General features: G+C 40.0%; 1 protein-coding gene across 5 annotated transcripts in view; it reads right to left on the bottom strand.

Moving 5' to 3' along the window:
* LOC122995165 (rap guanine nucleotide exchange factor 6-like) overlaps nt 1–26315 on the bottom strand; it is a 158832-nt gene that overhangs the window by 11616 nt on the left and 120901 nt on the right. For 3 of the 5 annotated variants that reach the window (XM_044370190.1, XM_044370191.1, XM_044370187.1), the window contains 12 exons: nt 25207–25315; nt 24832–25075; nt 18957–19114; nt 16369–16383; nt 12054–12294; nt 8273–8440; nt 7782–7997; nt 5287–5498; nt 4605–4728; nt 3279–3302; nt 1410–1630; nt 210–383 (listed from right to left, as the gene is read on the bottom strand). In XM_044370190.1, the coding sequence (XP_044226125.1) occupies nt 210–383; nt 1410–1630; nt 3279–3302; nt 4605–4728; nt 5287–5498; nt 7782–7997; nt 8273–8440; nt 12054–12294; nt 16369–16383; nt 18957–19114; nt 24832–25075; nt 25207–25315 (1906 nt within the window). The remainder of the gene's footprint in view (nt 1–209; nt 384–1409; nt 1631–3278; nt 3303–4604; nt 4729–5286; nt 5499–7781; nt 7998–8272; nt 8441–12053; nt 12295–16368; nt 16384–18956; nt 19115–24831; nt 25076–25206; nt 25316–26315) is intronic. The other 2 variants (XM_044370189.1, XM_044370188.1) reach the window with 2 other exon arrangements.

Raw genomic sequence — 26315 nt, 5'->3', positions numbered from 1 at the left:
TGATGTATCAAAACACAGAATTGACCTTTAGAAACCAATGTAAACGATTAGTTAATCACCAATTAGTTGTTTCTTAACCCTTAATCAATGAAAATGTACTGTACAGGTGGAAGTATACAGAAGATGGGAACTGAAATTGTAAATACAAGATAACACGTCTACATAAATGAGTATAATGATGATGTGAAGTATAGTAACGGTGTACTCACTCGGTGTGCCTATGTCCTTGGCAGTGCTCTTCTTTCGTAGAGGGTTCAGCGGGACCTGGACCTGAAGGACTTGTGACACTCTGTTCTGGGTTTTCCCCGAGGGCAGAGCCGACCGCAGAGACACCGGAGACATGTCCGACTTGGTGGATCGTCTCTCACTCAAGTTCTTTGACACTGCAACCGCAAGAAGATGAAAAATGTTACTTTAACGGTACTCTTCTTGTGCAGTTCAACTGTTCAGTGTGAGATATGTTACTTGTGGGGAAAAAATGCCAAGTAAACTAGGCAATATACCTCCCTGAAGTGGATAATATAATACAGATTTGTTTACTAACAAACAATACTATAATATATCAAAGAACAGTGAAGTTAACATCAACATCAGATGCCTTAAATGTATAACAGAACTGATAAACAATAATTTCACACACTTTTTCAGGCTGGCTCTTTTTTTGATCTATAAACCTTTTAAGACTTACATTACCTACATGCTCTGTCTTGAAGTGACCAAAGGCAAAATGATCATACTCTAAACCGATAAAGATATCACTTTAGCATGCTGATTTTTCTGGGCACTGTCATAGTTATAATATTAGGTAGGATTTGATTAATATTATGGGCAAATACTGTCCTCTCACAGCTGCTATGATGAACCAATGATGCACTGATACAATTCAGACAAACAAAAAAAGGGAGAATTTTTGCATTCAGGTTATGCAAAACTTAAAAATAAAATCTTATAGTATTGTGTGCATTCTTTGTTCTGCAGAGAGTTTGGATGATACTGCAGTATCTTTCACTCGATTGATCAATTTCCTCGTTGTTTTCTGCAGGACATTTGCAAAAACACTAGATGGCACTGCAAGCCAGTAGTACAAATGTAACCTGTGAACACTTAAATTAAGTTTACCTACATTTTTTCCAGCATTAAATTTCCTTGTGTTTAACCAAAAACATATTTTGAGCAGTACCAAAATATAAAAAAGTACATACGTATAAATAAAAACAGTTTTGTGTACATGTTAAAATCTATTCGGTATGTATTCGTACCTTTTTTTAAATTCCAAATCATACAATAACAGAAGAAAATTATATTTCTGGGTCATCTACAATTACTTATGTTGTAAAAAAATACTTTAACAGCTGAGGAACTGATGAAAATTTGGTTTGATCTGTCTCTGCTGGGACTGTATGACTCACAGGTGCTGTATGCCGGCTCACACTGAAGGGACATGATCTGGTGTTTCTCCTCGTCTGTCTCCACCATCAGGTTCGACAGGTACTGCTTCACCTTTCTGGCCATCTGAGCGTCTTCATACAGCTTCTTGGCATTGAGAAGCGAGCTGCGACGTACTCGCTTCTTATGGGCGCCGCCCTGCACGTCTAGCATGTTGGAGTTGGTGCTGCCCTGACTCAGAGACCTGATAAGAGGAAGGAGGAGGAGGAAAGAAAGGACAGGTAGGAGGATAGCGAGGAAAGAAGAAGAGGAGACAAGAAATAAAAAATGAAGAAGCAGAAGGAAGAAGTGGGATAAAGTAAACAGAGTAAAGAAATATAATGAGATGTGGGAGGAATTTAGAGAAGCGAAAGGAATGGGTGAGGTGTTGATGGATGAACAGAAGATGACAGATTGATAAAGATGAAACGGCAGATGATTAGAGGGAAATAAATGAAAAAGATAATACAGAAACAGGAGAAATGCACATGAAAGTCCAAAGACAGAAAACAAAAAAACAGATTGAGAGAGGGAAGAAAAGAATGGTACACAACAATCAGTTCAATCGCCAACAAAATAGGCACGACTACATTCTTACCAAATACCTCTTCTACCATAGAATCTGTACATCTGTCTTTGTGTTGGGGCATAGCATTTTAAAACAGGACCATGCAACTGGGAGGGAAGTAGCTCTCGCTGGTGTGCCATGCTATCACAGTACAGAACAGCAGAACATTCTGTCAGATGGAGGCAAAAAGGGTTAGGAAACAAAAGATGCACAAGATTCGATATGGGTAATATTATGCCAGGATGCAGATATGAACAAACACCAAACCTGAGTCAAATAGTATCTGTAAATACTTCTAATGGTTTGTTTTAAATTGGAGTTTACTAAACAGGCTTTTTAGCTGTTTTACTGTGTTTATTTGAATTTTAATATGTAATTTTCAGCATGTTATGAGCAGTCACGTTTGCACTTAAACAGCGTCCTTGCTGGGATTGAGAATTTGTTGATTTCTTGGTCTGTTTTGTATTTTTGTCCAAGTTCTCTTTTCACAACATTTGTTTGACTGTGTACTTGTATATATGGATGAATGACATTAATTAAAATCACTAACTTTCATATGAATGTGTTTATAAGTTGGGATGCACCGATCCCTGATACTGATCTTACTAAACAGGACTGAGTTTTGGCCCGATGTGTTAAAACCCTTATGCTCTAAGCTGAATGTCAACAGATATGAGAGTGGTATTGATCTTCTTATCAAACTCTAGAGGAAAGAAAGCGAAAATCCAAAATATCAAACTATTCCTTTAAAAAGATATATGAAGTTACAGCCTTTTATTACCTTACATTGACTTCAATGACTTCCACACAGTAGGATTGTGTTTGAGAGATCCAAATTTGGCAAAAACAGAGCCTTAGTATCAAATTGGCACTAGCTATTGGCAGTTATCCTAACTTTACGTCTAGGAAGATGTATCAGGAGAGAAAAAGTTGGATTGGTGCATCCCTGTTTAGAATTTCCTATTAAGAGGCTATAATGAGGTAAAAACAAACACTAAGTATTATTTCAAGCTACTATGTGACTCAACCATAGCATCGTATGGATAGGGCAAACAATTAATGGGTCAATGATGGACTTGAGTATGGTTCAGGTGAATGGGCACTGCAAATGGAAGGGTTAATCACACACACAAGCACAGGCAGACACATAAGTGTACACTGAGATAAAGTAAAGGGGGGGACATGCAGTTTATGGTGGTGGGCAACAAAGTAGGGATGCAGGGTGGATTGAATTTCTGCTGGTCCAGACCGAAACGGGAAAAAACCGGCACCAGGACAAACTTACCCTAAACTTTTCCACCTCTTCTTCCTGCAAGCAAGAGGCGTGAAGATTGAAGCGTGACTTAAAGACAAGTTCAGGGGTCAGGGGGGAGGAGGCGGAGACAAGACTATGTAGAGGTCATGCCACCACAAACAAAACAGAAAATGATTGGAGATGGGAGGACACCAGACATAGGACATCTCCCCATATCAACCTGAAGAGTGTGATTTATGGCCTTGTGCATCAAGAAAAAAGGTCCTTGAATCACCTTTTTGAAAAACTTTTGTTTTATCATATGTGATATAAAATAAAAAGTCTTCTTGTGATTCTACTCTGATGTCTTAAGCTTGTAGTATTAAGGGAGTGTCTGCAGGGGGCAGTCATGCACTGCAGCAGTGACAGACTGTGATAAACACACACAAACTTAGTGATACAAAATACACACTGCAGTTGGCATCAATTCTACCTCCAGTTCCTGTCGATCCATGCCCTGCGCCCTTGTGTCGTTACATTCCAGCAGAAGAAATGCAATCGAAACACAGCAAGCCATGAACTGGACAGGAAGTGAATGGGAATTGATCAAACCAGACCTTGAGTGTGTGCCTGATCCTGTTGGTGAAGGATCCAGGTTGGTTGGTGGGTGGAGGCATGGTGCAGTGGTTCCCCTTTTTGCCCACATTTGTAGTCTTCTGCAGTAAGCCTGGAATCTACATTCCTATTCTGGATTTTCTGAACTCAAACCTCTTTCTGAGAAGTGTCAAGTTTTACTACAGTCTAACTGATGGGAAACAGGAAGAGCCAGTTTCAAAGATACACATATTGAAGGAAGTTGCGGATTTGGTGTCACTTCTGGGAAAATTTAACCACAATGAACCGCTACAATTTCACTTATTTGTTACAGTAAATCAATTGGAAACTGTCACACTACACAATTTAACATTCATTGTATTATGATTTCTGAGCCATAAATTTCCATTGACTTTGAAAAAAAATGCCAAAATGTACATTTTCATGATATCAGACTGATGTTTGCAGTTTTCCTTTCTTAGGGGTAATTATTGGTTGTGACACTTCTCGGGTTCAGCTAATTAAAGCTCCTTTGTATAGGGGAACACTGAGAATTAACTTATTTTTTTACTGGGATTGTCTCATTTCGCTACAAAGAACAAGCCACTAAAATAATTTGAATGATATCACCACATAAAAATTCTAAAATTAGGGGCCTTTAACTTCATCACTGGTGATTTCAAACAGCTTTAAGTGACCCTTATCTGTGAAACTGGCTCCAATAGCATCAAGTAAAAGCAAAAATGGTCAGTTTTGACAAGAAAAGGTATAAGAACAACCAACCTCTGTCTGAACATGAGGGCGGGGTCCATGTTGGCCGAGGTCATCCGCACCACATGTCTGATCTCCTTGGCAATCATCCTCAGCTTCTCAAAGTTCACAAGACCGTCTACGTTGGAGTCATTGCCTGGGAGGACAAACACACACACACACAGATACATGCACAAACAGTTAAGTGTGATGTCAGCTGCCAACATTGTAATAGAGATAAATTATATGAAATGATATTCTGGGACATTTCCAAGATGCAATTTGCAACAATATTTCTAAGATGAGTCTTCAAAGTAAAAATCCCCTTGTTCTTGTCTCCTTCATTCCTCTCGGAGATCAAAGTGTTGACTTTCTTTCATAGTGAATCATGCTGAGCCATTAGAGATTTTTTTTCCAGCTTGAGCAATTCCTAACATGTCCAGTAATAGACATTTGTGAGACAAAACCTTTAAGGAGAAGTCAGCTTGAGTATCTTTGACCTGACTAAGTGTGATACGTTACAAAGGCAAGATGGGGAAGCATTAAGCAGATGTTAACCTCCCGAGTGAGCCTGAAATTGACCTTCCGCACCACAAAGAGGAAGTTAACCCAACAGAATGTCAACCCTGAGAAATGAACTCAGCTTTTTAACACATGTAAAGAAACTGAAGCTACATGTGAATATGCTTTAAAAAAAAGGAATTATGCCATCTACCTTCATGTAAGAAGGTGAGGTCCTTCTTGACCACTGGGAACAGTGGGATGATGGGTGGCTGCATGCTCTGGCTGCTCAGGACGTTGCGGTACTTGGCCATGTTCCTGGACGGGTCGAAGACGTCCTGCAGGTCCCCGAACAGCTTCTCGTACTTGCTGGGCAATTTCTCCCACGAGCTCCGCAGCCGAGCCACCGGTGCCAAGTTTAGACCGCTGTGTGAGGGAGGGTGTGGGGGGGAGCGAGAGGGCAGAGATAAATGGGTTATGGTGGGAAGAAGGGAGGGGAAGGATAGAGGTAGATATGAGGAAGCAGAGGAAGATAGAGGAGAAAGAAGAAAGGAAACCCTATACTGACATTTGCACAATTACTACTTTACTTAAGTAAGCAAGGGCCCTATTTTCCAGAGCAGACGACCCCTTGAAGCAATGTCAACATTGAGCACACTCACATATGTTTGTCTATATACTGGTGATCTGAGTCAAACCGTTTTATTTTAGCATTAAAAAAAATGTTGATGTTGCTTTCAGCTTGCAGTATACATACAATAGGTGCGGTTTGTCATAAAGGATAAAAAAAAAAGAGTACTATAACATTTGGATAATCACACTAGATTAAGTGTGTTAAAAACCATTTACTACATGTTTAAATACTGCCTATAAATGTTAAATAGGGTTGGATTAAAGTAAAGAGTTACCCTCTCTTCTTATATCCCCCTCCTTACCCCTGGCTCTCTCTTCTGTTTCTCTTTTGCAAAAGAGATCTTGATATCAATGAGATTTCCTGAATAAATAAACCTTATCTAACTAACTAACTCTTTATTTCCCAACTCATCATTTCTACCACTTTCTCTTTTTCTCCTATTTTTAAACACTTCACCCCATAAATGACCAAATCATCAGTTTTCTCCCACATAAAAGGATGTTAAGGAGGGGCTTTTTATTTCAAGCAAGCCGGGGTGGAAGTCCTCCACTATAAAATGCTTTGGGAAACCCTGCATGTTATCTTTCCTAAACACACACACACGCGCACACACACACATCAGAGATGCCCCTGGTAGGTTATGCATCAGAGAGCCATATGTGTGCAGACATCATACTGTGCGGAGGAGTGTAAAGAGACGTAGAGGTCAGACTCTTCTGCTCTGAAGTGCCTTTTACAGCAGTGAACAGAGGATCAACATACTGCTGAGCTCCTTAAACTGTGAGTCAAGATCTAGAGTGGAAGCAGGCTCTGTCCCACATGATCCAAAGTAACAAGAGGACGGCGAATATCAGTGAGACTCAAACATGTACCCATGGTATATTTAGAAAAAGTCAAGATAAGGTTGTTTTCTGTAAACTAGAATAACCAAAACCATAATCACAATATATTACATTTACTACTGTAGACAATATTTTCTTGGATAATTTATACAGAAGACTGAAAAGAGCACACAGCAACACAAAACACTAAAAAAACAAAGTAACCAGGTTAAGGCTAAAGAGAGAGCACGACATGAGAGACAGAGAGAGCATGTCTTTTGAATAATTATTCTTGAGAGCGGGATGCTGTTGCAACAGTAAAATGAGCAAACATGGAGTAAGACGTAAGAGTTGTTGAGTAGCATCATCATCATCATCAATAGGTTTCACTGACACAGTCTGGCAGTGAAACAATGATGTTAACAGATGTTAAAAACGATTAGTTTAGCTTAATCATGTCTCTGCTCTCATCCAGTGGCTCTGCAGGATGTCCATATTCATCTTTAAAATCATCTCAATATATCAAAAAAGCATCTTAGTGATGTTACCTGTACTTTTTCTTGCTCCAGTTCTAATATTTTCTTATCTGTTTATTTAGTATAATCTCTTTTTATTGCGTTGTATTTAATTATTTTTTTGTTTGCACAATGTAACTTTGTATTGAAAGGTGCTTTGTAAATATGTGTGGACACACACACACACACAAGGACACACACAAGGACACACAAGTATGGTGAGTTCAAACACAATCATATTTCAATGTTCCCAAAACACACAACCAGCATTAACTCCTTGTGTGGTTTTTGACCCTTACAAGAGAGCCACAGTTACATACATCCTCGGCTCAGTCCAACAGCCGTCTAGAGCCAAACCACAGAGTGCAGAGGGAATTAACAATAGCCACAAACAATGCATGTAACCGTTGCTATGGGACTCTTGTTTTAAATGCAGTGAGGTTGCAGAGTCTGTGTGGTCTGGGGCTGATTCAGTGAGCTGACAAGAGGGGAAGGGGAGGAGGTGAGGCTGGTTCTCCTGTGGATGTAGCGATGGAGACCAGTGGCTAAGGCTCATTTAGCACAAAAGCTGTCAGGGGAGATGACGTAAATGCACAGGGATGTGCAAACTAGCTGTCTTTGACACTACTATACATAATTTGAGGAGAAAATAAGGAAAATTCTGAATAATTGTGTTACCACGCTTTCGGAAGACAATACACACACACGCTCTCTTTGTAAGTTTCTACGCTGAGCCCACCTGATGATAGCGAACATGGAATTGAAGTTCTTGCACTCTCGGCAGTGCAGGGCGATCTTAATGAAGTGTTTGATGGTCTTCATCCTTTTCAGGGCATTTGGCTCCTTCAGGATCTCTGTGGCGACCCAGAAGGTCTCCTGGTTGATCACCTCTTCAAACTGTTTCAGATTGCCACTTCCTACCGAGGAGTCTAGTTTAAACAAGTCGTCCACGTACCTGAGAACCGAGACAAAGAAGTTCAAATAATCTTTTTTTAAAATAGCTTACAGTTCAGGGGAAAATAAGACTCCAAGGAAATAATCATTTTTGAACCACACAGATAATATATTAGTATACTATCAGAGCAATTCAAATATCCTGTGATGCTCAATATAGCAGCTGTAGTTTTATTTCCTCTTATTTCCTCCCCTCAGGTTGTTTCTTAGTCATTTGTCTTGACTGTTATGAACTTTAAAATGTAATTAAGATTAAACTGCCAAACAGCTTCATACTCTGTGGACTCGATGTTCCTGAAGAGCTCAAAGTCTCTCATGGAGAGCTGGGCAGCGACTTCCATGGTACTGAGCTGCAGCAGCGAGATCTGACTCTCTCTGAGGAGGTCCTGGGCATCGTCGTCTGAACACAACGTCTCCGTCTCCATGTTGTTCTTCAGGTAGTACCTACAGGACAGGAGAGGGAGAGGGTAAGATGTGAAAGTTTGAGCATTTGTATTAAGTAAAAATATTTGTTAATGCTTTTTTTTTTTTTTGGTATCAAGCTCAGAAAAGATCCACAGAGGAAAATAGTTTAGCTTCTACTATAGTTGGTCCTGCTGTGGAGACAATCACACAAACATACAACAATCTGACGCAATAAAAGTGTAAAGTGATTAACTTGTAAAATTCTCAGACTTCTTCTGCCAATTTATTACATCTCAAAAGTGTATGATATTTATAAAACCTCATGCCAACATAAAGCATGCAGAATACAAAATAACACAATTAAAAGAATAATTAATATATCTAATCCTCTGAATCTAAAGACTTGAAGGGAGGATTAACTAACAATAATTACAAAGAGTGCACCATATGCAAGATGTAAAATACTTTAGGAGTGATATCACCTCTGTATATTTTTAGAGCTGGAAAACTATGGTAGGTACAAGATCTGCAGTATCCTTAAATGTTTTAATATAGTCTGCAGAGGCAGACAAGTGGGTGGACAGGACCTACTTTTTCAGCTAGCTGTAACTTTGTGCACATCCAAATAAATCTAGATAAATCTCTTGAATGTTCCTGTCATTCACATTTCATCTTAAACGGGCACATTCCCTGTCTCCGTCTTGAGATTAGTTTGAGGAAAGGGAAAGGCACTGGTGGTATTGATAGATTAGGGCCATCCTTTCCCTTGGAGTAAAGAAGGAGAGAGACAGAGTGAGAGAGACGCTCTAAGCAGCAGACAGGTTAGAAAGTTGACAGGTGCCTGAGAGGGGAAAAAAAAAAAAGCTATTTCTCTTTAATCCTGATCTCAAGCAGTTTTGTGGGAGAGCTTCCAGCAGCAGACCATCTCTCTTACCTCGTTATGTGTTTCTATGTTTATAAATCTAACCCCCCCCCCCCACCACCACCACCACCACCACCCTCCGCTGCCACTCTAATGGAGCTGTAATGTGGTCATCTACGAATGCAGCACCTCAGCGCCCCATAGACCTACAGCGAGCAACCCTCAGGGGCAAAGTGCTGGCATGGATGTAACTCTAAATTACCCTCAGTTACTCTGCCAGAAGACCTGGAGAAAAGAGCAACTAACAAGACGATACAAGAGCAAGTGAGGTGAGAAGATCATGGTGTATCTGCAAGCTGCATCAAGCTGAATCTACATTTAGTATAAAATACAAGACATATTTCATACTCAGACACGAGTTGGAACATTTCTGACGGCTTAAAGGGCTGTTTTCACAGCTTTAAGACATTTTTAGTACTTTCTAAGGACCTGTAGATGCCCTAAATTAGCATGTGTTAAGAGGAGAGGAGATTAAATTAATGATGGACAGTGGTGGTGATAACAGAATTGTGGAGGCGAAGTCACTGGAACCCAGCCATTGTAAATGGCCGTTGGTGGTTTATGGGTGTTTGTATCTGTGTGTGTGTGTGTGTGTGTGTGCTGAGCTCAGGATTTCCTTGCTTCCTCTATATGTATATTGGCAGTGTGTACAAGTCATGCTATTGGCTTGGCCTGTCCCCTGTTAGACCCTCTGTCAATCATCAGCTGCAGAGAGGGAGGGGAGGGAGGCGAGGGAAGGCGAGATAGATGGAGAGAAGAAGAGACAGAGATATATTTTCCTTCTGCTCCGGATAAATACAACTACAGCAACCTGTGCCGAATAAACTCTACATGTACATCCTGCTGACACTGCACCATGTATATGTATATATTTAAAAATACTGCCAAACATGACAGTGGACTGTCAGCATGTCAGTAATGGCACCAAGATAAAGATTCTGTAGAGGTGAATGTTTTACTTTGACATAAATAATAACTAACGTAGGACATGTATAAAGAAAGAGGGGATATTTATAGCTGGTGCTTTCTCACACCTCTACAGTAAAACCAACCTTTTTCTAACCGATATCTGACAGTATGGCTATTAATTTCCCTGTAGCTCAGCCATCCATCAAAAAAAAATACAGGGAGAGTGTTTCCATGAGTGTCTTGTGAGTGAGCAAGTGTGTTTCTAAATGCGTATCCATACATGCTTGAGACTTTCGTAGTAAGAATTTGTGTGACTATTTGTGTCGGATATTGGATACATATGGTTGCATTAATATAGTATATGCATGTCTATATGGATGTGTATAGACACGTGAGCGTATATAAGAAGGTGAGTGCCTGTGTCTATATCTTTGTATATGCCTGTGTGTGTATGAATAATTCCAGACATGCCATGCTGTCTGCTGAGGCCTCCGCCCCTGACAGTGGATGAAATATTCATGCTAACCTAGTTGGGTGGGGACTGATGAGGGTCCACAGGAGATGAGGAGAGAGGGAGAAAAGTGTGAAAAACTAAGGGAGAAGTCGTTTTAAAGCAGACTCTACGGCTGCAGAGCGATCAAAGCAATGCCCAGAGCTAAATGCTAACATCAGCATGCTAACATGCAGATGTTTAGCAGGTATAATGTTTACTATGTTCGCCTTCTTAGTTCAGCGTGTTGAGCATACAAAGTGAAGATTTTCAAGTTGAAATGGAAAAGAAACTGTACTGAACACATGCTGTGAACTGTAATTTTATTTGTTTTTAAATGGGACAAACTGCAGTTTGTGTTCTGCTCATAGTAGCAACTAAAATTTTCCCAGTAATTCTAAGGGGTAACACTACTTGATTTATCATTCTTCTTAAGTAGGGCAGTAGTTCTGAGTCCTGTTCCTCAAGACCTGGATCCCTGCTAGTTTTCATTCAAACCATTTACTCAAGAACTGATTCATAACTTGGAAATGTAAGTGAAGGAACAACATCACAAACTAGTACCTTGTATTCCCAGAAGAGAACCACTGCTCTAGGAGAACTTAATTAGTGTGTGTGTATATGTATATATATATATATACATACATATTTGTACTGTACATGATTGACTTTCTACTAAAGCTAAAAAGCACAGAGCAAAGACTCGAATTGTTATGGCACGAACTGGAGCTGCAAAGTTAGTAGTGATTTGGGAAAGACATAGTATCGGATGTGATTATCATACAGTACAGGGCTAGAAATCTACCCATAAAATAAAGCTCACTGTAGCTTTACAAAAAAGAGAGCATTGTGGCCTTGTTGTAATTTAAAAAATTTCACTAACCCATAAATATTCTGAAAAACAAAGTAAGAAGACATGCCCAGTTTTTATAATTCTGGTCTTTGAGTCCAGGCACTGTGGCTCGTGGCTTTGGTTTAGTCATTCAAACCTTCAACACGACATAGGTCGACATAAATTCTCAAATTCTCTGTTCCACTTCCAGTTGCTTTCTGTCCAAGATTCCCACTGTGGATCTGAAGTAAATACATATCCATACATATTTCCATGACTAATGTGCTTCCCTGATCGAGAAATATTGTTGCTTCCTGGTTCATTTTGGTACTGTTTGTTGGCTTATGTGCTCTACATATGCTGCAAAGACAGAAACGCTCTCATGTCCTCTACATTTGGGCTCATTGTAGAGTAAAAGCAGCTGACAACTACGATCTAAGGCGAAATACATGTATATAATTTTCCAAAGTTCGATAATTGACACCAGTGGGTCTCTTACCTGCCGTTAAGCTGAATCCGATCAGCCAGTTTGGAGAGCTGGTCGGGCAGGCGGCGCTGTTTTATGACTCCCTCTGGGCTAACTGATACCTCGCAGAGAGAGTAAGTTTCGGGTGCTGCAAGGAGGCCGAACTCATTGACAGTGTGAGCGACCACATCCTTGGCAGTTGTATCCTTACTGATGATGATGTAGCAGCTCTGCTGGTCGGCTTTGAACACCCGAATCACCTGGTCTGGGATGTCTGAGAGTGGAGGAAAAAGGAAAGAGGGGAGAATGAGGTTGGATGAGTTGATAGTTACAGTACGAGGTGGCCAATAACGCAGCAAATGCCAATAATGCCATAAAATTAAAGGTAATGAAGTCTATGACATAGTAAAACAGTCATCTAAAAGCAGTTTTGTAATTTTTGGCATTTGTCTTTCTCTGAATACTGCACCATGAAGTGATCATTATAAAATGTGGGCTGTAGCAGTAATGGCAGGAATGCTATAAGGTACTAATTTCATATTTTATTTCCATTACATTATTGAAAGGTGTCCAGTGACAAGACTTATTACCTCTACTGTGTTCAGATTTGCTGAGCTGACTATTCTGCTTTACTACTTTGGTGTAAAACCAAATGGGCAAAGGGTCAAAGATAGAATGGTTTCCTGTTTTTCAGTTGCCTACATCCAACATTTCTGAATTATCCTACAGTTCATTCAAATCCAAACAAATCTGTTTCATCTATTTTCCAGCCTTTCTGTTAAATATATCCCGTCAGTCTTTATGTAAAGCCAGTTTTCTAATCGACCTGCATGATGATGCCGCACATGGCTGAAAGGATATTTTTCATCCAACTGCAAATTTTCTACAGGACTACCTTTAGTTAAATGACATTATTTGCTCTTTTTATGTTAGTGGCAGTTATGTAACCTGACGCGACAGATGGTTTGTTACACAGAACCATCTGAGAAGTCGTCCTTAGAAACTGTTTTGAAAAGGACAGGCACTTCCAAAAAAAATACTTGGCAGGATATTGGATGAACCATCTGTCCATCACCGTCTATCACGGGCTATCGCTTCTCGCTATCGTCACACATAAACCACGCCCGTAGCTGCCAGTAATTCTAGGACACTGATTGGTCCAAACCACTGGTGGTTTGGCCACAAGCGAAAAACTTGAAGCCTGACCTAAATCACTTACTTATCTATATTATGTAATATACCATTTAAAAGCTCTGAATGCAAAATAGAATAATAAATAAAGAACAACTGAACTACATCATCTCTTATAATGAGTATGTTTATCATGTTAGGGGATATACTGTATTATTGTTTAAATGACTAAATCAATACCAAGATGCCAAAATAGAAGCTTATAAGTTAGTGGTGACCATAGATTCCCGGGGCAGCTGATGCTGGAGAGGCTGCATGTGACTCATATGGTGCGATGTGTGTTAAATAATGGAAATGTTCCCCATGAGTGAAATGCTGCATTAAAGATCCCTGTGTTTGAGTAAGGAAGAGGGTACGGCCCATTAGCCACAGGCAGCCAAAGAGCTTTAAAACAATGAGGCATGAACGCTGCACAGTGACAAGTGGAGAGCGAGTCCGACAGTCTAAATGAAGCTGTCATACAGCTTCAATGTGTGTGTGTGTGTGCGTGTGTTTGCATGCTTAAAACGGAGGGAGATCACAAAGAGAAGAATGCGTGAAGAGAAAAATAATAGGTGTGTTTGACTGATGAGTTTGTTCAATTGCATGTTTATGCAAATACACACACATCCTTTTCTTATGTTTACCAAGCAGAGGAAGGTTAATCGTGATCAGACACAAAGTCATTACCTTCACCCTTATTAACAAGGATCTCTGATCTGTGACTGTGTGGGTCTTTAGGTGAGTGAGTGGTGTGTGTCTGTTTATATGACAATAGCTGGGAGTCCTTTATTACAATCATTACAGCAGCATCAGCAGCAGCAGCAAAGTAAGCAGAAACAAATCGCTGACGGCAAAGCCAATAACAATAATGTTAGAGTGAATGCTGATAATCAATCACCTCTGCTTGTTTAGAGAGCTGCATCTGTGGATGTGTGTGTCAGTGTGTGTATAGAAACACAGAGGGGCTATATGTTTTTTTCAGTAGCTGCAACAATTAGTCGACAGAAAATTAATGGCCAACTTTTTTGATAATTGAAGAAATGCTCAAATTTTCTTGTTCCAGCATCTTAAATGTGAAATTTTTCTAGTTTCTTTAGTCCTCTATGATAATAAAGTGAATATATTTGAGTAATGGACTGCTTTGGACAAAAACAAGACATTTTAGGTTGTATCTTGGGCTTTGGGAAACGATAATCAACATTTTTCACCATTTTCTGAAATCTTATAGACCAAACAAATAATCATTTAATCGAGATAATAATCGATCGATTAATGGAAAATGAAAGTAATCGCTGGTTGCAGCCTTAACTGTATAAATAAAACAGAAGTGAGGATTTCTTTGCGGGAAGTTGCATCAGTTTGGATGTGACTGAGTGTAAACATTTTCTGTTGCTTTCTGTTTCTTTTTGTCTGGTGTTCTGACAGGAATGTCTCAAAAAAACAAAACAAAAACAAGAACAACCTTTTTCCTACTTGCACTCTACATATGCTGTGTTATTCTGTTAATGTTATTTTATGAAAGAGTAATTTTATTCAAGTTTTCTATAACTTCACTTGATCTTTAATATATCAGTGCCTTGCATTCATATTTATAGTCTTTCACCAACTTATTGCTTGATATGAATGCAAACATTCAGATGTTTACTCCGTCTTCTATTTTTGCTGATTCCCAGAATGTGGACTTGCAGATGTTTTGATGTTGAGGGCCCTTCTTGGCTATTAATGACCTCTCTATGGACTGTACTGTGAGGCTATTGATTTGAATCACATCACATGAAATATACACTTTATATGCCGGTCAAATGATTATTGGATTTCATTCTGAAGAAAATGATATATGCAGAAAAAACGAATTCTTAGCACCAAAAATGCAAACACTGCATCAGAATTTATAAGTGTGTCTTTCCCTCCTTGTTTTCTGTGTTGCTACAGTAGCAGAGCTCCTCTCTGTTTGTGTGCAGCAGGGTGGTGAGGTGAGGGTGGGTTGAGTGGAAGCTAAACGCTTTGTGTCTCATTAGCTGTGATTTGTGATTAGAGTGTGGGAAGCTTGCTGCTAAATAGCCGGCTATCATATCCGTGGGGGCCTAATCATATTAAATCCTCTGGACGAGTTGCGACCCGACCTGCACACAGGAGGACGATCGCTACCCATCCAGCAAAACATCCAATCAATTATCATCTTTAATAAGGTACCATTCATTTCCATCAACACCTGAGAATTCATTTATGGACTGAGACTAAAGAGGATTTGTAAATCTTGGGTTTTTTGCAAACACAACCTTAGACAGACTATACTCTTCACATAAGTCTCAGTGTCCTCCTCCTCCTCCTCCTCCTCGCACTGCTTTCTACTTCTCTGTTTGCCAAAGCTTTTCCCAGTCACTCCATCATACAGTCAGAAGGCATAAATCACATGTTAAAGCATCCAGAGCAGAGGAGGGCAGGGCCTGATGGTTTGAGGTGCTGAGTGAAGAGTGGAGTAGCTGGGGTTAAACACCAAGGCTCTAATAAATAAACACACACACAAAAAAAAGAAACCCAAGACTAACGCACACAAAAGAATCTCTTAATGTGCTTGTGAGGACATTTCATTGCTTAAACACCCATCTAAGCGTAACCCTTAAAGGATAAGGCTAGTGGTGATATCCTGTTTTTCAACCATGAATTTGCTAACAAATGTCTGCGTAGCCTATCTAAAAGTTTTTTATTTAACACAATGATGGTGCGTTATGGTCTCTTGGTCCCTGTCTTGCATCTCTCTATTTCTAATAAACCAATTTCACTGCTGATAGATGTATGAAATATGAGACTTTTATGAACTGGGTGCAGATTGAATCACCATTGTTTTCTTTAGAAAAGCACAATAGATGTTTATTTTAGTGAAAATGCCAAACATGATTACTTCGACCTTAAGCTAACCAAACAAAATGTCCTCACAGTGATACTCATACGCTCTCACAAGGACAGATATACAAGTGGGAGAAGCATGAACACAGCCACAAGGTCTAAACCCAGAGCCTGAAGGGTGCAGTTCAGCCTCAGGAGTGTGGAAAAAAAGCTCATGAATGAAAGAATATGAAAAAAAAAAAAAAAAAAAAAAGCCAAGATGGAAGGGACATTTGGGAGGAAATCATTTTCTGAATCAAACAGTTGCATTGAAGGTATTTATACTTACAGTACAGTCCCAAGGCTTGGCAAGCAGAGAAGAGAACAAGAGAAAAAAAAACAAAAAAACAGTAAATATGAGAGAAAGAGAGAGTGAGGGAGGAGCACGAAACATAACAAAGCGGTTGGAAACATCATGACAGAAGAGAAAAAGGAGGGAAGACCAGTGGAGTTTCTACTGTAGCCTTAATCTGTTCATGGGAAACCAGAGGGGCCGGGTATGACTCATCATGTCGACACTAGAACATCTGTTTAAAATCACAGCGAGAGAGAGAGAGAGGCAAGAGGAGAGAGAGAGAGAGAGAAAAAGGAAGGAGAAACAGTAGGAGAGGGGGAAAAAAGAGACGGCGGGTAGAAGGAGAGAGACAAAAACAGTGGTCGAAACAAGTAGAAACCACACATGCACAGTAGATATTTGCACACTTCTGAGAAGACACAAACACAAGATATGTGCAAGTATGAGAAAACGCAAATAGCAGCCGACACAGAGAACACTTTGCTCTACCTTGAGACAAAAAGAGCAACGCGGCATTAACGTTGAAGCTCCATTTCTCCGACTGTGTCAGCTCAAGTGTGCCACATATTAGTCTTGTCTTTTATATCAATTGATTACTCGTTTAGTCTATTAAATGCCAGAAAATTTTAAAAAGGCCCATCGCAATTCCCTACAGGTCGAGGTGACTCTTCAATTTGATTGTTTTTAAAAGTTCTGTAGAAATCAAGTTTTAATTACTCACTAGAAAATCAGAAATAATGTTTCTAATACGATTATTGAAGCAATTTAATCTGAGAAACAATCTACATGGCACCTTAAAATAAACATAATAACCAAGATGATCCAAAACATTGACTTAATGAGACCAACACATAAAGACTCACAGACAGTATGCTGCTCAGTTCATACTGCTTGGTATGGACAGTGGAAAAGTGATATAGATGCATCAGCAGTTCTTCTGATCCCTATGCTAATGTAATTACAGGTAAGACTTTGGAGGTATTACAAGCCCAGCAGAGCATCTGGAAAAGAGCTTTTTGTTTGAGCGGGCTGTTCTCCTCTCTACTATTAAATCTAATGGGAGGCCAAAGGACTGGGACAGACTAAAGGAAACTCGATCTAATGGCGGATGATTAATGTGGCACGGTCGGTGTGTGTGTGTGTGTTTGTACAGAAGTACAACACAGCCACATGTGATGTGTACATCTACAAACTGTGTGTAGGCGTGTGTATGTATGTGTGTAGCTCATTGACAAATGGCTGGTGGAATAAATCAGGACCATATTCACTGTCTCTCTCGTTCACCTTTCTTGTTCTCCCCTCTCAATCTTTCATTCTCACCGACACACACACACACACACACACGCACACTCAAATCCGCTGGGAGTGCCTCATGTTACTTTAAATAATTATGTGCCCAGAACCCCGTCTGACAGGAAAGGAGTAAATAAAGTCTCATAGTCCAGGAGGTTAATCCTTGTCAGTGGGGCACAATTCTGTGACAGCTTTGTGGCACTTCAAAAAGAAAGACCTCAGGTTGTGTGTATGTGTTTTAGAGAGGGTTTTTTGAGGTGTTTGCATGTATTTCTAAGAGAGTGAAGGATAAAGAGTTTGTGTTCGAGACAATCAAGCACACACTACATGGCTGCTTTATGTGATTATGTTCAACGGCGACAGATTGACTGTAGAGCGTCTCTCACTGAACGTCGGGAGTCCTTCACTCCACAAGTGGCGTTCGCCGCTAAATGAGGCCGAGGTCTCAAATTAAGTGTGACAAACATCTGTGAATGAGTGCATTGAATCGAGTGTACTCTAAAGTACTTACAGTTGTTTAATACATGAATATAAGTAACAAATATGATTTTTGAGATGTGTCTTGTCATATATATCTTGTTTCTGAAGATATATATTCAAAAAGGTTAATGAAACACACGTTAAATGCATTTGGTAAGAAAGACGCAAAGAAAGAAAGAGGACGCGATTTCTGATGCAGTCCCCCTCTGGGACATTTCTGGGACAATCATTTCTAGCGGTTACGACAACATTATTTGTACACACAGCGAGACACTACAGTAAAGTCCAACGGGGCAAGAAGCACGAGCAGTCAGGTGACCAGACCAGGCGATAAACAAGACTACAGTTTAGTTGATTATCTAAATCTTTATCACCTTATTTGGAGGTAAAACTGAAAGCAGCACAAACAAAAATGTATCTAATAATCCCTCATTCGATAGGAAAACTGTGTGTGTGTGCGCACAGGAAGTCAATCTGTGACTGAAGTTTACAACAGACAGTTTTACAGCCTTCGTTTTCTCTTCCAGATACATTTGGCTAACCTGGAAGTTTGTTTATAACCTGTCTGACCATGTTTTTTACTCTGTCTGGCTTCTTTTTAGTGACGTCAATGTGTTCCAAGATCTCAGCAATAAATTGTGTGTACAATCCGGTTGTAAGTGATACGAACAATGGGCCGATCAATGTGTTATGGAACATAACCGAAAACTCCGGTCACTTTGAAACATCAGTTCAGATAGAGCACAGCAGAGGAAGGATTTTATATAGTTTTCCCCTTGATTTCATTAAATCAACATTTTTTTTCTTACCTGCAGGGTTGGAGAAGTCGAGGACGCTGGTGGCCGGCTGCAGCAGGTCGGGGCTGCTGGATGACAGGTTGCCAGGGATGGGCATGATGGCCACGCTGTGACGACACTGCTTGGTACCCACAATGCTGTCATCCTGAGACTGACCCATGCCACCATCACTAGAAAAGGAAAGCAGGGATGGTAGAGAGGGTGCAGAGAGACGAGGGATGAGAAAGAGAAGGGGGGTGAAGTAGGTAGGGAGGGTAGGTGTGGGGGAAAGGAAGGACGGTATTAAAAGAAAAAGGGTTTGATATTATGAGAGAGAAAGAAAGAGAAAGAGAGAGAGAAACAGGATAATTAGATTTACTCCATAAGAGACAAACTTAATGTTCTAAAATGAAGGTGTTTATTTTGCAGCAGTAGACATTTTCTCCTAAAAAAAAAAATCCTCTTCCCCTGTGTTTTATGAGCTTTAAGCACAGGTATTGAAACGTGCGTATTTCCCTTCGTCTGGAGAACATATCAAAATCACAACTCATATAAACACAATGGGGAAAAAATATTAGATTTAATCGAAATGTCTACTCTTGCAGAATGTCAACACAAAATACCAATATCAGTATATTTTGTTTTTTTAATATGCAGCAGTGACACAGCTGAAGTTCATCCATGAGGCGGTTTCATGAATGGAAGTAACTGATAAGGAGCATTCACTGATAGAGAAGTTCACCAAACACACACACACGCACAAAGACACAAACACACGACACAAGAACAATGAGATACTGGTGCACACGAGCTAACAGAGACACAAACAAGCATCACAAACAGCAGAACATGAAAGCACATGAAAAGTAATGATACATAATGAGTATTTTTAGCTCATTCAGATGATTTCCTGTGATTTGATTCACACATTTGTACTTTGTGTCCCTGCTCTTAGCTTTTGAATACATCTATGTGTGTGTTAGCATTTAGCCCTCTGTTCTCTTGTGTGTGTCCAGCAGTTGACTACATTATATGACTGAACCAGATCTGAGGGACAGACGCCTTTCCACCTGGCTCCTCAGCCCCGCTCAGGGATATGCAAACATCAACCTTTACGTTAAAGGCCTCGTTAGACCATCTGGATCTGCATACATGTGATGGAAATGGCAACTATTTTGAGACGAAACCCACAGACAGACAGTTTGGGTATTGTGATTCTGAACAGCCCAGCCTCAAATGATAAATGTGGTTTTCTGAAGGTTGGAGAGATAGATTATACCTTCTTATACAGTTGTGGTAGCTTTTGGATAACTCAGACTTTCAGTATCTTTAGCATTAGCTAGAATTGACTATGAATTTAAAGCGGGTACATTTATAGCATTTCAAACTGCTGTAATAAGAACAGAGTCTGAGACGGAGAGAGTTCATCCTGTCCTGTCTGCATACTAATTGTGGCTTCCCTCTAGGTGTGTGTGTGTGTCTGTACAGTATGTACTGAACATAGTGCAGTAATGCAGAGGTTCCACTAACACAGCTGTGCGCTGCGGTAGCAAAGCCTCTGTAATCTGGGAGTCGCTAGTCGATAGGTACTGCACCGACAGGATGGAGGGAAGACAGGAGAGGAAAAGATGGGAGGGTTGTAAAAACGGATACAAGCAGTTGAAGAACAAAAGAGACAGAAATAAGAAAAAAACAGGTAGGTTAATAAATAACTTGGGGGGTGGTGTAAAAAGAAAAAGAGAAAGGAGATTTAGAAAGAAGATTGTGGTGAAATTGAAGCTGATAAGAATATCACGGGTCTCAAATTAGGCTAGACTGACATTGTCATTTCTTGGCTGTATCACATGTCTGATAATATTCACACTTTGAACAATGGAGGTCAAGACAGCGAGCAAATGACACCCGATGATGACAAGTATGGCAGTTCTACATTTTGAACCACATTCGCAAATATCACAGTCGAAATAACTGAGTTTTTAGATCAGTATGAGTTAAATATGGAACTATAAATGTGGAAAATGTATTTCTCTAATATGTTTAAAGTGCAGGTGTGTTGAATATTAAAGATCAAAAAACCAAATCCATCTGTAACCAATATCACTCTACTATTTGTACACTGTATTAAATCAAGGAAAGGCCTCCTTCTTCATGTTTTCTGCAACATCCTGAATACATTTGGTTGAAAACCAGAAGGTCTAAGCCTGACTCCAGAAAGAAGTGATGAATACAAATTTAATTGGGAGAATTTCAAAGTGAAAAAAAGCAAAGGAACACCTTGACTCTGCAGAAAAAAGGCAGAAACAGTTGAAGGAGAAGGGATTCATATGTTAAAGGAATTAGCATGAAATCTATAAATGCCGTCCTCTGGTCATGTTGCTGAAGGTCAGTGGTACTGGTGAGTGTGTGTGTGTGTGACTTCCTGCTGTGTGCATGTCTGCATATGGATACTGAATCAAATGGTTAGAGGAAGGGGAGTTTTGCAAGAGGTCTTACCCAAACAGGCCCCTGAAGCAGCGGAGACAAACGGGAGAGAGACGACATTGCAAAGCGTGAAAAGAAACCAAAAAAAGAAACAGAAGCAGAACTCTGCTGAAGTGATTCAGCAATACAAGTGAAGCAAAGTGACAATGTCTGTGCACACTGAAAACAACACAAACACACATGTATGTTGACAGAATATACAATAGCCAATGTTCGGACACACTGACAGGTTTGCTGAAATAAACAGAAAAATGTCAGGAGCAATTTCCTACTGCCAGCATATTTTCATACACACCACATGACAGGAAATCGTAGGGTTAGTGAGGAAATTCAACTCGACTGTTTGACCCCATTCACAAATAACACAAGTGAGATGATCTGTCAGCAAATAGCAGTTGGTTGCTACTACACAGAAAATGTTAAAAACCAATACTTCTTTCAGACTTGTTAAAGACATTTTTAGGAAAAAAGAATGATTAGCTGTGGATTTGATCAAACATACAAGAACAGATCTTTCACAGAAAAACAACATGCCTTTAAAGTTGGAGAGCAGATTTAGCAGGTTAAGGTTATCAGGTCAAATAGTAGACAAAATTATCAAGTTATGGACTAGTATTTACTGCTACTTTTGTGTTTGAGACATTTTTCAGGTACGGAGGCATCTGATGGTATCTGATGAAGGCCACAAGACTGAAATGTTATGCCTCTGTTTGTTAAAATGTTCCATTTTTGGTCTTGAGAGGGATAACAATTAAACATGAGCCATTCAGCCAACGCCAACACATTTACCGTAATGTTAACCAATGTGCCGTGTTATTGAAAAAAAGAGAAATTAATAAGAAAAATGTTGTTTTGATTCTGATTCACACATTCAACTGCAAATGCAGCTATGATTAGAAATTGGTAGGCGGGGGATTTTTGTCTCAAACAATATGACGGCCAACTTATGTCATCACAGACTTTTAATGACCTTTAGTATGCAAGTGTGATCCTCCTGAAATGCAGCCTTTTTTTGTGGCTATAGACGGAGCTGTTAGTCCAAAACTTTTCTTTTTATCTTTCTAATTCCTGTCCAGGCAGGTCTAAAACTGTAACAGATTAAAAATTTCATCAACAATCCCTCTTGGAAGTGGTGCAGCAACGCAGCAGTAGTGCAGTGAGCGTAAAGCAAATGGTGCACAAACACTTGCACCATACTTAGAGCAATATGCATTACTGTTTAGTACATGTTAGTGTATCACAAAGAGGTAGAGAGGATGAAATTGGCATCTTGGGACATGGAGGTTACTACTTTATTGTCATCTCACTAAATCACGTAGACTTCTGAGACAAACTGACTAGAGGCTAAACCCTCTGTCTATTGCTTTCCAATCTCAGGAAAGTAAATCAGCTAGGTTGGTCAATATGGGTTGTATGTAAAGGTGCATGCACAGGCCCAGACATCTTAATTTGACAGAAAAACGACTTGTTTATTGCCAGTGTGACCTTGTCATATAAAATTTTAGTCTGAAGTGGAGCACAATGTCGGCCAAGAACAAGAAAGAAGCAGCAGCAGTAACGGTGGGTTTGTGGTGTGTACATAAACTGGGCCAGAGCATCTGAATGTGATTTTAAATTGTTAAACAAGGTTATTTTCCTCAATTAGGAGGTTTAAAAAGTGAGCGAAATGATTAAAAATGTAGCATTTGTGAGAAAGAGATTGTACCATAGCAACGGCGGTCACAGGTTGGATCCCTGTGAGAGCCAATGTGTCCTTAAAATGACAGTGAGTCCACTCTGTGTGTGTGTGTGTTTGTGTGTGTGTACTTAAAACTGCATGTTTCTGTCCTCAGAACAGCCTGTACCTTACCTAAGTATGCACACACAAACACACACCCAGTAGACAACTTTACAAAAGCTACCGTAGGAGGTTTATGCACTCAGAAAACCATCATCTCTCACAGCCTCCTCTCAAATTTTCCTCCTACAACAGCCACTGATGAATCCCGATTGACCCGTCTCATCTCCATTTTCATTTCCAGTCCCTTTAATCAGCTATCAGTTCCCTTGAATCAAAGAGCGGTTTGAATGGTGCCGCCTAGCAAAATAAAAAGCAATGAAAGGCCTTGTTTGGTCGATAAATAGAACGCAGAAGAGGGCCTTTCGAAGCTGTGCACCGAGCCGGATCAATGGCCGCGTGATAGCGTGTTGCGTTATGAGACAGAGCACAATCAGTTTTCATGCAAACTGTGTGGCTTTGTGGACATAATCACTGCTGAGCTGGAAACTGATAGAGTGGAGACAGTGAGAGAGAAAAGTGAAAGGACATGGATATGCATGACAGTATTTGTCTGTGCCAGTGTGTGTGTGTGTGTGTGTGTATGTGTGAGTTTACAGTGTGTGTGAGAGCAGTGCCGACAGTTAGCTCTGTAATTAAGAAGGCGAGAACAGCGCCTTCTCTCTCTCCAGCATTGACACAGTATGGAGTTTAATGAGGCCTGGAAAGGAATGAAATGATGAAATGAAATCTAGTCTGTAACAGCACGTTGCGGGTGGAATATTGAATGTGAGCCTCCGTGTGCAGAATTACTTGCAATTGTTCCAGATGCTGCAAGTACAATGGCTGGTTATGGATCGCAGCGACAACGGCTTTATGATGATGATGATGATGATGCCTTTTACATTTTCATGATTTGGCAGGAATCTATTGATGTTAAGGAGCTGAAGATAAGTGAGAGTAGAAAGAAGATTGCATACCAGACAAACACGAGTAAGAAAGTGCAAAAGCGAGCCGGAGTTTGAATTGGGACAGACTATCAGCGTGTTAGATTTGGCCCTCTTGCATACTGTTACTTATTATTGTGTACCACTACTTGCAGGTAAAAATTACAGTCACGAGTTGTGCGCAATCACGCCATTTCCTCATACAAGACACGAGAGGAGGTTGAAATGTACTTCTCTATTGTTGTCTGAGGTGCCATTGCAACAAGAAGTTCAGTCATTTAGATTTCTGCTCACGCCTCCAATATTCTCTGTCTGCAAATGGTAACAGACTGCGGCAATACCGATGTAGACTCAGTAGACAGATCCAGTTAGACAGGGGTGCGTGCCGACCAACTTGTTTTATAGTCGGTTTTTGTAGAGGGTAAATCCACCTGAACTTACTTTGCTCATATATTAAACTCTCTCTATAAATCTCTTCAACATTCAGTTCATGCCATGTTGTGTTTAAGACTCATTTTTAGGTGAATAAAAAATTGTTTTTCACCATTCTGTGGCGTATACAGCCTTATAGGGGCATGTAAAGAACGTTGCTCAATAGTTTCCATATGTGATGAGTAAAATAGATACCGATAATGATACATATGTTACTGAAACATTTAACGTCTGTTCAATCAAGCACTTCCTGCAGCCACACAGGCGGCAGTATTTATATTAATTCTCTTACCTGAACGGTTTGGGTGGCAGTATACTGAAGCGCGTCTTCTCCAGCATCTTCCTGATCTTGTTTCGTCCTCCAGACACAGTGTTGGCCTTCATTTTCCTGGTGGCTTTGTGGTCTGTGGGGAACTCCATGTCTCCAGGAAGGTCAGGGATGGAGAAGCGATTGCCTTTTTTCTCCTGGATCTTGGGAATGTGAGGGCCGCCATTCTTCTTCTCGTGCATGATCCTGCTGAGGAGCTCTTTGAAGACTAGGTGGAAGAAGGTACAGAGAGAGATGAGGATCGGTCATCGTCTCGAATGATAAGCACTGATATGAACTGAAGATGATTGCACTCCATGTGCTTTAGTGTGCGAGTGCAAATACTGTGACTTCACTCACCAAATATGTTGGTTTTGACGGTGAGGGAGAGGTGCGTGTTATTTCTCAGGATGTCAACAGCTTTGGAGAAGGAGATGTTCTCAAAGTTCTGACCATTGATCTCCATGATCTAAAACAAGACAGCAAAAAAATAGCACGACTGATTCAAAGGTAGAAATAGACACAGAGGTAGACATGGACTTATCTGGGGGAAAATAACACCAATTGAAATTCCCAATAAAAATTTAAACTTTTAGATTATCCTAAACTGAAAACAAATAGGATGTTTTCTGGTCTTCCTGCAATTTTCTTGACTCAGCATATCTGTACATAGTTTACTAAATTTAAAGAGTGAACAACGTGGTTCCAGTCCTCTCAGAATGACACAAAAAGAGAAGTGTGCACTGCAGTGTGGCTGTTGGACAGCTTGACTTGAACACTGTCCAGTAGTTTGCAGCAGTTAATAATACAATAAGAAACAGTTAGTCAGTCCATTAACTGTATTAAACAATACAGAACGTTTGTAATCATTCATGGTAAAGCTTTTAATAATTTAGAGTAGGAATGTGAATAAAGTTGTGTAGTAGTTTAAGAGACTGCCCCTGAAACAGTGTCTGCCAACAACTCAAGACAAAGGAGTCTGTTATCTAACCTCTTGCTCACTGTGACACACTCATAAAGACAAAAGTTTCAGAACTGTAGCTGCGACAACAGGAAGCACACAAGCGCGAGAGTAAAGACCGTAAATAGGAACCAAATATGAGAGTACAGTCATAAAAGTACTCGATCTGAATAATCAGTTAAACGAGCTTTCACATGTAACAGAAGCTCAGTTTAACCGCAATTATAGCAGATGAATCCTTTGTTTAACTCATAGCCATCCTCTGAGGTTGTACCAGGCCATGTCACAACTTTTCAATTAGTTAAATTAAATACAATTAGCAAGGATAACATTTTGGGGGGAAAAGATGGATATTTGGAGAGAAATTCTCCCTGATAAACATTTGGTAGTCAGATGCATATATTATTTTACCATCGTTTCTTACACATTTTCTCAAACTGTATCAGATCGTATGCAGTGCACTAATGAACTATGAACTTTATCCAAATATTTTTATTGCAGTTCAAGT

Source organism: Thunnus albacares, chromosome 13 (assembly GCF_914725855.1).
Source record: "Thunnus albacares chromosome 13, fThuAlb1.1, whole genome shotgun sequence".
Classification (NCBI taxonomy): Eukaryota; Metazoa; Chordata; class Actinopteri; order Scombriformes; family Scombridae; genus Thunnus; species Thunnus albacares.
Note: the sequence above shows the minus strand (reverse complement) of the source record. Positions and strands in the feature narration are given on the sequence as shown.